We start from the raw sequence: 13,809 nt of genomic DNA on the forward strand, positions 1-13,809 counted from the left end.
TCAAAAACAGGAATAAAGAATGGTAACAACTAGATTCCTATCAATAAGTACCTTTAATGAAAAAGAATTAAGTGCGCCAACTAAAAGATAGAGTGGATGAATGGAAAGAAAAGACCCTTACATGTTTCCTATAAGAGACTCACTTCAGATTAAAAGACACACACAGACTAAAAGGATGGGAAAAGATATTGCTCTGACAGACCTAAAAGTTATTTAAGTCAGATAGAGAAAGATAAACACTATATGATTTCACTTATATGCGGAATCTAAGGAACAAAAAGAACAAACTAATCAAAAACAGACTCACAAATATAATGGACAATTTGGCGTCAGTGGAGGGGGCTTTGGGGACCTGGGAGAATGGGATGAAGGGCTAAAGAAGTACAAATTAGAACCTGATGGATGGTCACAGGGATGGGGAGCACAGCATAAAGGAAGCAGTTAGCATTAATATGTTGGCTAGATGGAGGGTCAGGGGAGGGAGGGTGCAACTGAGGGGATCGTTTTATGAACTATATAGATGTCTAACCAATGTACTGTATACTTGAAACTAAAACAAAAAAATAAGAAGGAAGTAGTAATGCAAATATTTCAGTGGAGGAGTTTCTTAGAAAAGCAATAAAGGAAGATATTATCTATACAAAGGAGACATCTTTGAGATATAAAAAAAGGGTAGTAACTATTAATTTTTGTTATTGACTTACAAAGTTCTCATAAAAACATTGAAATCATTAAGACTTAGTAAAAATTGTATTAGAAAGGTATAAACATCTCAAAAGAAAATACAGAAAACAGATGTTAAAATTATGTTCCATTTTTATAGTAATTTTTAAAAATGTAAATTTAAGCACCTGTCTAATAGCCGATTATACTAATACATTTCAGAAGTCAGTTTTGGTAAGAATACTGTAACATTGTTTTTTCTCATATATTGCTGATGGAATTAAAAATTATTACAATTCTGAAAAGAAATTTGGCAATATATATGAGATCTTTTAAAATTGGTGGTTTTTCTTTATTTGACTTTAAGGGTCCACTTTAAGAAAATAATAATAGACCCAGAAAAAAGCTTTATGTATAAGGATACTCATTATAGTATTAATTTATAACAGAGATAACTAAATTTTCTTTTAGGAGTTTAAAGGAAATGTCTTTTGAGTATACTGAATTTCCACTGGAATTTGGTATTTATTTTACAATTAAAAATAGGAAGGTCATATTCTTTTGCAGAACTTAAGCCGACTTCTGTAGATCTAATATAAACTCAGTCTCTATGTATAACATTTGTAGTGGGTAAGAGCACTGGCTCAGGTGCGAGGCTGCCTGGGTACAAATTCTGACTCTACCAGTTCCGTCTATGCCTCAGTGTCCTTATAAGTAAATGGAGAAAATATTGATGTCTATTTGATAGAATTGTTATGATAATTAAATGAGTAAATCTGAGTTAATAACTTAGAACATTCTTGGCACATTAATAAAATATCCATTACACAGATGTCTCATCATTGGAGTTTATAGTTGTATAGTGTTTTATACTTTATAAAATGCGTTTGTATATATAATCCTATTTGATCCTTTCAGCCAGCTCTTGAGTTAGGCAGGGCAGTTATTACATTGTATTTTGTGATAATTTATTATGAAATGATTTGCTCAAATCATACAGCTTTTATGACAGAGTAAGATAATCTAGGTTTCTAATCCCAAATTCAGTGTTTCTTTAATGATTTCATTTCAATAAAATTCAAAGTAAGACAATGTATAAATTTATTGATTCTTAAGTGAAGTTAAGTTTTAGCAAAATGCTTTAAGAATTAACATTTTTATTTGGTCTGGATTATTTTCTTGGACATTAATAGCCATGTCCTAGTCTTGATGCCGTGAGATCTTCAGGGAAAAACAAGAAATTATTATTAATGTTTCTACATTTCTTTAAAAAAAATTTTTTAGCGGCTACATCCTCATCTGCAGTTTCTGTACACTCCTCATCAGTTATTGTAGCTGTCGTAGAAGGGAGAGGGCTTGCCAGAGGTGAAATAGGAATGGCAAGTATTGATTTAAAAAGCCCACAAATTGTATTATCTCAGTTTGCAGACAACACAACATATGCAAAGGTAAGAATTTATAATCCTAGATAATGGTTGATCTAGTGGACACTATGCAGATTTTCAAGTCAGTACTTCACTAATTAGTTTACTTTTTGGTAGAATACAGGTTATTCAGTATGTTACTATGTTAATCTGAATTAAGATAAAATTATTTTACAAATGATATTAATTTTTTTAGTATATATAGTTGTAAAAATTGTGCTTTGCTGTTACTTAAACATTCCAAATTACTGTTAATATTATTTTCTATAATTAATATCTTTAATAATTATTGGACTCATCCAAAGATAATATATGTAATAATGCTATCTTCAAAATGTTATTTCCACCAAACCGTATTTGAATTTGATTTTTGAGAGTTAAAGGAAACTGATCTCTTAGATCAGTCAGAAATTTAGTCTCTTCTTGCCTTTACTTCCTATTACTCAGTAATTTGGGCCACTGGTCTCATGTCATGGGAATTTGTGTGACTTAACAAGTAGAGGTAGTCTACTCCTACTTTCTATATTCTAAAAAGTTATTTGACCCAATTATTATTATTAAAAAAAGATAGTATCTTATTTTATTTCTAGTGTTTTTTTATTCCTTTCTCTAAATCTCCTTTATAGTTCCCCAGTACATAGGCTTCCTTTTTCTACCTAATAATTAAAATTTTAATATACCTAACCACCTAAATGCACCTAAATACCTTTATCTCTTGAGTACTTTACATTTTTATGCAATTTAAAAAGAATAAGAAAAAATTTTTATGAAACAGAAATGTTAGTCAAACTGACTAAGAATTTTTGTGTCTAGAGTAGTTCCAAGAAATACACCTTATATTGTGAAAAGCATTGTCATAAAGCAGATGTTTTTCATCTTTAATTTTTTTACTTTTGAACTTCTAAGCTGTACCGGTATGGTCATATCGATTGTATCACCATAGTTAGACTATTGAATGTGTTTCATGGAGATGGAAAAAAATACTGAATAGAAGAATTTATTTAAAAAAATATTTCAAGAATACATATTTGATAAATTCAAATTAATTTTTGTGGCTTAGAGATGATACAAACTATTATGAGTAAAATATAGCCTATGTTTATGATAATATTTTATACTTACATATGCTATATGTTTAATATACAATCATTAGAAATACATTTTCATTGAAATATATGATTAGGACAGTTGTATTTTGCATCTCTATTAATTAATTTTAAATACTTCCCTCTCAGAAAAAATATGAAACATTTTTTTGTTTTAGAGAATCCTAAGCTTACATTTGAGCAATTGATTATTCAAATGATTTTAGGTGATCACTAAACTCCAAATTTTATCACCTTTGGAAATAATAATGTCAAATACTGCTTGTGTTGTGGGGAATTCAACCAAGTTGTTTACTCTGATCACAGAAAATTTCAAGGTAAGTGATTTTATTCTCATTAGTAACATTTGAGATCTTTTTAATTTATTTAAAATCCATTTTGTAATATTATTCTAAAGAACAATATTTTGAGTAACTTCATATTTAGTACTCTGTAGTACACACTAAATACAAGTTCTTATCTAAAGGACTATTAATATTTATACTGAAAATGACAGGGAATCCACTTATTTGATTTGGCACCCTTTATCTACTTTAAGAGGAAAAATGTTTTAGGTAATAAGGTTTCTTAAGTATACAGGAGGCACACCCTTAAGAGAAAGCATGGATTTCCTTAAGTATAGTTTCCTGGAAACTATACTTATTGTGCTGGCAGACTAATTGAAATTGAAGTTCTTGTTCTTCTAGAGGATAGCAGCTATCAGCAAGTACTTTTCCTTTAGAAATTTGATGTATATTACAGAATTGTTTCAGCCTCCCCTAGTATGTACTACCTCACTTTACCTTACTACTTTAGCCTCCATCTGTGGGACTGTGACACATAAGTGCTCTGGAACATTATGCAACCAGTGCACTTCCCCTCAGAAAGGGCCTTTCCACCATGTGGTTTATCTCTTACCTCTAGCAAATCTCCCTGCATTGTGAGATGGGGGCTGTTGTTTCTGAAAGAAGTAGGCAGCATCATAGTTGGAATAATTCCTGATAAGTTCAAATTATTTTCACAATATACCATATTTTGTGTGTTTTTAGACTTTAACACTTTTGGAACCAAACTAGATTTCGGGTCCGATGAGTTCTTTTTTGTTCTTAATATACAGTATCTGCATTCATGTAAGATTTGTAGTGGTGCTCTTAGAGATCTTATGTAGCTCAGCTCTCTTTGACTCATTGCCAGAAATGGTCCCTCTTGTAAATCTGTTGTCTATTAGACAAGATTCTTGATCTGTTGTTTCTTTCATTCATTATTTCTAACTTGTTTTCGTCACCCTTATTAATGTATAGTTCTCCAACTTCTGTTATTTTGTTCTGATTAAGCATTCTAAGTTTTTGGTTGTAAATAATAGAAATTCATTTTAAACTAGCTTAAGTAAAAAAGGAAATTTATTGGCTTATGTAAATAGAAAGTCAAATGGTTGGATAGATGCTATTCCTTCTCTCATCTCCACCTTCATCTTCGTTTCTACTGCCAGTGGATTATCTCGATGAGGCTTAAAGAAGGCGATTGCTGATTGTTCCAGGCTAAAGTCATGTCAGCTAACCCAACTCTGAGAAAAAAGAACTTCTTTCTTCTAATGTCCATATATAAATTCCAGGGAAGGATCCTAACTGGTTCTTTTTTGTTCATGTTCCCAGATGTTAGGCTAATCACTCTTTCTAGGGATAGAGACACTATAATTGATTAACTCCAGGACATGTGCTTTTCACTGTGGGTCACAGAATACTATAAATGACAGTCCTACCAGAACCATGTAGAATGTGGGATAGATGAGTCCTCCAGAGGTAAAAACAATATATATTTACTACACTTGAGATGTAAGGCAATATAGGATAGGGCTTAAGAATAGAGGAGTTGGACTGTTTTTTTTTGCAAATTCTGATTTTCAGTGACCTTATGCAAGTTAACTTCTTTGAGCTTCAATTTTTTTCATCAGTACAATAGGGACAATAATAGTATTTATCTCTTAGAGGACTGATATTTTAGAGAGGGCAATCATAAATAACCTCACCAATAAGGTTACATTTGGCCAAGCTCCTGAATAGAGTGAGATAGCAAGCCATGGAAGTATTTGGGGTAAAAGTATCACAAGCAGAAGGAAAAATCAATATTGCTGTTATTATTACCATACAATAAAAAGACCTTCATTAAATTAGAAGCAGCATGAAGTGGCAGGAACATGGAATTTGTAAGTCAAAACTTCTAAATTCGAGTTTCAACTTTGTCACATACTAACCGTGTGATATCAGAAGTGACTTGACTTTTCAGAATTATGCCATAGGATTATTGTGAAGATTAAATGACATAACGGTTAAAACAGTCTTAGCATATGACAAATTATGTTTATGATTTTTCTCAGTCTTACAGCTTTTTCAGTTTAGTGTTATTATATTACCTTACCTATTTTATTCAAAGTAGTTATACCTTTTACTCTACAACTTCATGTTTTTTTCTCTTTTTAAAAAATTTCATTATTTTTTCTTTATTTTAAGTCACCTCAGGTTTATATCACTTCATAGATTCGATAGGTGGAATTGATGTTTTCATCTTCCTCAGCTAGCACATTGTAAGGATCTACTCATTCTCAATTATGATACAGTATATCAGGCTGATTATAAAACCTGTGTGATATTGTTGGCTGTAGAATAAAATTACTAGAAGGCAGAGACTCTTATGTTTATTTTTTATTATCATTCCTAATATAGTCAGTTAAATTTCATGTGAGCATGTTCTAATAAGAGCTCCAGACTGTACTATATAGTTCACTTAACAAGACAGATAATTATTCTTTTTCTCGTAAATAACTTAGAAATGTTTTTATTAAATTCTGGAGAACATTAAAAAGTAAACTTTGTATAATATTTAAGGGACATGCTCATGTTCAGTTATGTGTTTAAGAAAGCAGTTTTGGTCCCTCTCACTCTCTGCCTCCGAGAGGAGATCACACTGTCTGTTGAGTGTTATCCCTTTTCTAATAAACTTTCTTTTTAACTCAAAAAATAAAAAATAAAAAAGTTTTGGGCAAGTGCATTAAACTTAAAATTTATTTGGAAATTAAAATTTCTTTTCAGTATGTTAATTTCACTACTGTCCAAAGGAAATACTTCAATGAAACAAAAGGATTAGAATACATTGAACAGTTATGCGTAGCAGAATTCAGCACTGTCCTAATGGAGATTCAGTCCAAGTAAGTTATAACTTAAGGGAAGTAATATTTAGTGTGAGTTCCACAAGGACAAGATCTTTTGTCTGTTTTGTTCTCTGCTGTATTCCTACCACCTAGAAAAGTGCCTGGCTCATAATACAAGTGAATAATTATTGAAATAGTAAAATAGTTAAAACTTATACACAGGGCATATCTAGCTAACTTAATTTATATAGAATTTCTCCAATTTGGAGAAATTAATCATAAATTATTTCTCTAATGATTGTTGCTTACTTTGGAGTGAAAAGCTCAAGTAGCTACAGTAAACTAGGAGTGTGAGGGCACAGAAGTGAAACAGTTAAAGCTTGTGTTCCTATTGCTTCATACCATTATTTCTAAAAGATTCAACATGAGACAGGGAATGATATTTTTGAAACAGATATCTCTTAGAATGTGCTAAATAGGTCACTTTCTTTGAGCCAAGTTGGCTCACTTGTTTACTCAGTTAATCACAATGACTACCCTCACCAAGATCATAATGTACTTTCCTGTTCTTCAGGACCTCCTGACTCCACTGTTAAACCTCAGACTCTTTCAGCATTATTTGAATACTTAGACTGGTACATCAAAAATTGACACAAATTACTATTGAATGTTGACTTTTAACACTTGATTTATTGGAAATCTAGTATCCTTTAAATGTCAGACTTCAGAAAATTTATGTTTTTAGAGGTACTTTATGTAGTTTTTAAAAATTAGGAATAGTCGGTGTTCTTTTTCTCTTTGAACTTAAGCAGTGCTATGCTGCAAATATTTATAATTTTCCTAATATTAAGATAAAAATACATCTTTTATAGCATTAATTTTTTTATTCTAAAGATTTATAGTGATGTACCATTGGTCACCTTACAGGTATTACTGCCTTGCAGCTGTTGCAGCTTTATTAAAATACGTTGAATTTATTCAAAATTCAGTTTATGCACCAAAATCTCTGAAGATTTCATTCCAAGGTAGTGAAAAGACAGCCATGATAGATTCATCATCAGCCCAAAACCTTGAATTACTAATTAATAATCAAGACTGTAGGTAAGATCACCCATTTTTTTCTTACAAAATTTTATTGTCATATTTTTTATGAACAATTACTTTACATTTCTGTAAATGTTTAATGGAAAATGATTGAATAAATATTTTTAATCATCATATCATTGTTACTGAATTGCTCAGATATTTTATCAAAATCAGGTTATAAAAAGATATTTATGGATATGACAGAAGCATCATGCCAGAGTGAGAGAACTCCTTTGTTTCTCCCCTTAAACTTGCAACAAATGGGACAACTACAACTCAACAAAGGATCCCTTGCTGAACAAACATGCCTGAACAATCCATGCATTAGGACATCTGAAGGTGGGCATATTGGAACACATAGGGAGGCAGGAAGTGAGGAAAGATAGGGACAGCAGCTTCTGATGCAGTTTGGAGCTTACTGCAACTCTAGTGATAGCAGAAGCAGAGGAGAAATCAGGCTTCACACTATGTAGGGCCTGGTGCATAAGAGGGGCAGAAGCCATTTCTCTTTGAGAAAAGCATCTCCCTTACCCCTCCCCATTTTGGTAGAGTCAGGTGGATATGGCTGGGAAGCTTAAAATAATACAGTGGTGCCAACTGCCATTACTGGAAGGGGAGTGAAGTCACAAGATTGAGACCTTGCCTCCCTGAGTCCAATTCCTAACAAAGCCTGGTAAAGAAAGCTGGGAAGCTTTAAACAACACAATAGGATGATAGCCGTTACTGGAAGGGAGTGGAGTCACAGGTTGGCGAGCTTACCTCCCCCTCCCACACTACCTGGCAGAACCTGGTAAAGAAATCTTAGACTCTCAAGCACCATAGCAAAAAGAAAGTACTCTACCTGTCAACTTGCTGAATTGTTGAGAGCAAAATAGATTCTAAATAAGAAAAGGTTTTTTACCGCAAATGCACAGGCAGAGAAACAATCCATCAAATACCATAAACAACCAAGGTGATTTGGGAACACAGAAAGAAAGTGAAATGTCTCTAGGAACGAAACTCATTCATGGAATACGATTATTTAAATTATGGAGAATTCAAGATTGCAGTTATGAAGAAACTCAGCGATGTATAAGAGAACACAGAAAGGCCATTTAATGAGCTCAGTAATAAAGTCAGTTAACAAAAGGAATACTTAACCAAAGAGATTAAAATTATTAAAAAAAAAAAAAGAGCCAAACAAATTTTGGAGCTGAAGAACTCAATAAAGGAAATACACTAGAGAGCACCGAAAAAGGAGCAGACCAGATGGAAGAGAGAGAAATCTAGAAATCACCCAGCAGGAAGAAGAGAGAGAACTAAGAGTTAAAAAAAAAAAATGAAATAACTTTATGAACTATCTGACTCCTTTAGAGAGAGGAACATAAGGATAAATAAGTATGCCAGAAGGTGAAGATAGAAAGGAACAGAAATAATTAATGAGAATTTCCCATGCCTATAGAAAAAACTGGACTGTACAATAGAGGAAGCTAACAATACCTACTTATGTCAATGCAAAAAGACCCCCAAGACACATTTTATTTAGACTCTCAAAAATTAATGACGGAGAAAGAATTATCAGAGCATTTGAGATCTTGCTTGCTGATATATGTCATCAGTTTGACTCAAATAAACTCATAAAAATTTAAGAAAAAAATTCTCAAAGTAGCCAGGGGGAAAAAAGACTGTAATCTACAAAGGAAACTCCATTAGATTATTATCAGATTTCTCAATAGAAACATAACACAGGAGAGGGTGAAAGGAAGTTTTCAGAATATTGGAAGAGGAACCATCAGCCAAGGATAATATATCCAGCAAAGTTATCCTTTAGATATGAAGGAGAAATAAAGTCTTTCCCAGACAGACAAAAGCTGAGAGAATTTACCACTGCAGGGCCTACATTACAAGAATTGTTGAAAGGAGCTCTTTTACTGGAAACAAAAGAATATAAAAGTTTGAGTAAGATGACTAATAGCAGAAAACTGCAAAACTACTTCAAAATAGGCTATTAAGCATTTAATTATAAAGGTTAAAGGGGGAAAGGGGAGCATTAAAAATAACTTTACTGCAATTTGGTAACAAATGCACAACATAAAAAGGGATAATTTGTGACAAAATCAAAAGGAGAGGAGGAAATTACTGAACAGGTACAGGTGAATGAAGATAAGAGGAAATCAGAAGAAAGACTATTGTATGTACAAAAGATTTTACACAAACCTAATGGTAACCACAAAACAAAAATTCAGAGTTGAGACATGAAACATAAAAACAGAGGAAATGGAGAAAATAATAGAAAATGACCAAACTAAAATAGAACTGCAAGGGAAAGGAAACAATGGAAATACAGAGCAACCAGAAAACAAAAGATAAAATAGCTAGAGTAAGTCCTTATCTATCAATAATTACCTTAAATGTAAATGGATTGAATTCACCAGTCAAAAGACACAGAGTAATGGGATGGGTTAAAAACAAGACCTACAGGAGATTCATCTCAGCTCCAAAGATAAACATAGGTTCAAAAGGAGAGGGTGGAAGATGATATTTCAAGCAAATGGCATCCAGAGAAAAGCAGGGGTAGCAATACTTATATCAGACAAAATAGATTCAAGACAAAAAGTAATGAGACCAAGATGGACATTTTATGATAAAGGTGACAACTCATCAAGAAGACATAACACTTATCAATGCACCCAACTTGGGACCCACCAAAATATATGCACCCACCTTTGGACCACCAAAAATATATACGAAGCAATTACTAATAGACCTATAGGGAAAACCTTAACAAAAATACAATTGTAGTATGGAATCTGTATACCCCATTAACAGCAATAGATAGATCATCCAAACAGAAAGTCAGTAAGGAAATATCGGCCTTAAGTGACACATTAGAGTAAATGGATTTAATCAATATTTTTAGAACTTTCCATCCCAAAATGATGGAATATATATTCTTCTAAAGTGCACATGGAACATTCTCAAAGATAGACTGTATGTTGTGGCACAAAACTGGTCTCAATAAATTTAAGAAGATTGAAATTATATCATGCATATTTTCCAACCACAATGCTTTGAAATTGGGAATAACTGGCAAAAAGAAACAGGAAAAAACACACAAATATGTGTAGATTAAACAACATGATACTAAACAATAACTGGCTCAAAGAAATAAAAGAAGTGATCAAAAGATATATAGAGACAATGAGAATGATAATACGACATCAAAATTTTGGGGATATAGCAAATCAATCGATGTGATATACCACATTAACAAGATACAAGATAAAATCAAATAATAGATGCAGAAAAAGTATTTGACAAGATACAACATCCACTTATGATTAAAAAAACACACAATAAAATAAGTCTAAAAGGAGACTACCTCAACATAATAAAGGCCATATATGACAAACTCAGCTAATATACTCAGTGTTGAAAAATTGCAAGCTTTTCCTCTAAGATCAGGAACAAAACAAGGACAGTCACTCTCACTACTATTATTCAATGAAGTACTGGAAGTCCTAGTTAGAGCGTTTAGACAAAAATAAAAGGTATCCAAATCGGTAATGGAGTAAAACTGTCACTTTGCAGGTGATAATTTTCTAAAGACTCCACCAAAATAACTGTTAAAGACAATAAATACATTAAAGGTGCATTTTTATATATTAACAATGAAACATCAGAAGGAGAAATGAAGAAAACAATCCCATTTACAGTTGCAACAAAAAGAATAAAATATCCAAAGTAAACTTTACAAAGGAGGTAAAGGAACTGTAAACAGAAAACTACTAGACATTGTTGAAAAAAGTGAAATTTTGATTTGTCACAAGATATATGAACCTTGAAAACATGCTAAGTGAAATAAGCCAGATGAAAGGAAAAATATGATTTCACTTATATAAGGTACCTAGAATAGATAAATTCATAGAAACAGAAAGTAGATTGGCGGTTACCAGATGCCAGGGGAATTGGGACATGATGAGTTAATATTTAATGGATTTAGAGTTTCTGGGATGATGGAAAGATTCTGGAAATGGAGAGTTGTGATGGTTACACAACATTTCAAGTGTACCTAATGACACTGAATTGTGCACTTAAAGTGGTTGAAATGGTAAATTTTATGTTTTACGTCAAAAAAAAAAAAAAGATACTGTTTGTACTCTTTTACCAACCTCTCCCTAAAGTTGGGAAAGGGTACAAACTTTGCACCTATAAGATGAATAAGATTTGAGGATCAAATGTATAACATGGTGACTATAGCCGATAACACTGTATTGTGTAATTGAAATTTACAGAGGAAGTAGAACTTAAATGTTCCATCATGCACACACAAATAAATATGTGAGGTGATGAATGTGTTAACTAGATGGGAGGAATGCTTTCACTTTTGTTTGTAAATGTCTGCATCAAAATGATGGGATCGTGATGGTGGGTAGGGAGAGACAGAAGGGGACTGAGAGAGAGGGAGAGTTAATTGGATTTGGTTAAGGAATAAAAGGGGAGTAATTAAGAAGGGCTTTCTGAGGTGAGTTTTGAAATATAAGCCGAAGAAGTAGAAAAGCTGTTAAAATAGTGAAAAACATGAAGTTGTGAAAGCATGATTTTCAATATAACAATAAGGTATGTGCAAGGAAACTATAAGCTATTTAATATTACTGGTCGGTAAAGTGGAAGGTGGGAGTAAGTATACTTAGAGTAGTTAAGTCTCAGCTTTTAGTAATTAAATATAATTTCAGACATCAATGAAAAGGATAAACTTTAAATGATTATGAATTTTAGTATTAAGAGTACTGAAGGGAATGAAGAGTACTTTAGACAACTGAAACCTTAAAGCTCTCAGTGCTAGTTTAGTCATAGCTGTTTAAATATCTCTGTCACTTCATGTGCATTCTTACCTTGGCTTCACATTCTATTATGTGAAATCTCCAGACATTATTTGCTATTGGAAATTGAGAAATCTAGACTATCTAATTTTGTTTATTATTCACTTTAATCATTACGGACAGTTTAGATCTATCTTGGTATTGTTGTTACTGCTTTTAATAAAGGCAAAAGTACTGTAGATACTAACTTTTAGTTACCCATCAATATAGTGGCCTTGACACCTTCTTTGCAGTTCCACTGTATAATAGTGGTTTAAAATTATAGCCTTTTTAGGAATTTATAGTTAATTATTGCTATTATTCCTTTTCAGCTAAGCAAATAAGTAATATTTTGTTTCTATTGCTAGGTATAAAGGGTTAAAATAACCTTATCTGGAAAAATTATTCCGTCATTGACTTTCTATGTTATAATAACAGAGCAACATAGAAGTTAATGGCCAAGCCTGATAATTACTACAAAATATTTTATACTCAGTTTTACTTTGTCACATTTTATAGTTCATCATTATTTATCATTATCATTGTCAAACATTGCTTGAGTTTCCGCTATAAATTAAGTGATAGGATATCTGACCTTCAGGAGGTCGTATTATAGTTGAAAAGGAGAAACTGAGAAGTTTTCACAGATTTAATATCAGATTAAAAGATGAATATTCTACCCACTGAACTGAGTAGCTCTAATGCTTCTATAGACTTGTTACCTGTCAGTTCTTTTTTTCACCCATTGATTTCTACAGCAAATGGCAGGTTTGGGTGTACTCTTCACTTCCATTGTTCCTGCAGAAGCCAAGTTCTCAAAAAATTTAAATTTTTTTTTTTTTTTTTTTTTTGCCTATGATAAGTGACAAGCCCTAGCCAGGACTTAATTTGAGTAGTTCTCTAAAAATTTATTTCAATTGATATACCAACACTCTGGAATTCTGATAACTAAAATTTAAGAGTCATTCTTATTTCTTCTCTCTTCTCAATCTAGATTCAATTATCAGAAAATTCTCTTGACTCAACCTACAGAGTACACACCAATTCTGGATTACTTTTTACCATTTCCAAGGCTATAACCCTAATGCATACCTTCATTATTTTAGCCTGGACTACCATAGTAGCCCCTAATTTATCTCTCTGCCTTCTTCTTACTCCTACAATTAGTCTATTTTGGACCTAATGGCTAAAGTGTGATCCTTTTAAACCAGAAATCAGATCTTGCAACTCTCATTTAAAACTTTCCAGTGGCTCCCGTTACATTTAGAATAGAATCCAGACTTTTTACCACGGCGTATAGGGACTTCTGTGTCCTGACCTCTACTTCTTCATTCATCTCCCTCCATTCATACCCTTATTTGCAAAGTTCTACCAATCTTGATCTTTGTTTCTGGAGCCAGAGTTCCTGGGCTTAAATTGCTGTTCTGCTACCTTTGGAAACCTTGGGTGAATTACTTAATTGCTGTGTGCTTCAGTTTTTTTTCATTATAACATGTGCCTAATAATAGCATCTACCTCATATCATGGTTGTTAGAATTAAATAAATATATATTTATTATATTTAT

At 32.3% G+C, this 13,809-nt stretch overlaps 1 protein-coding gene across 1 annotated transcript in view; it reads left to right on the plus strand.

Moving 5' to 3' along the window:
* Window positions 1-13,809, plus strand: part of MSH4 (mutS homolog 4) — a 67,810-nt gene that overhangs the window by 12,147 nt on the left and 41,854 nt on the right. Inside the window, exons 3-6 of the mRNA XM_006919333.3 lie at window positions 1,948-2,111; window positions 3,400-3,510; window positions 6,259-6,374; window positions 7,245-7,418. Coding sequence (XP_006919395.1) covers window positions 1,948-2,111; window positions 3,400-3,510; window positions 6,259-6,374; window positions 7,245-7,418 — 565 coding nt within the window. The remainder of the gene's footprint in view (window positions 1-1,947; window positions 2,112-3,399; window positions 3,511-6,258; window positions 6,375-7,244; window positions 7,419-13,809) is intronic.

This window comes from Pteropus alecto, unplaced genomic scaffold, assembly GCF_000325575.1.
Source record: "Pteropus alecto unplaced genomic scaffold, ASM32557v1 scaffold25, whole genome shotgun sequence".
Lineage (NCBI taxonomy): Eukaryota > Metazoa > Chordata > Mammalia > Chiroptera > Pteropodidae > Pteropus > Pteropus alecto.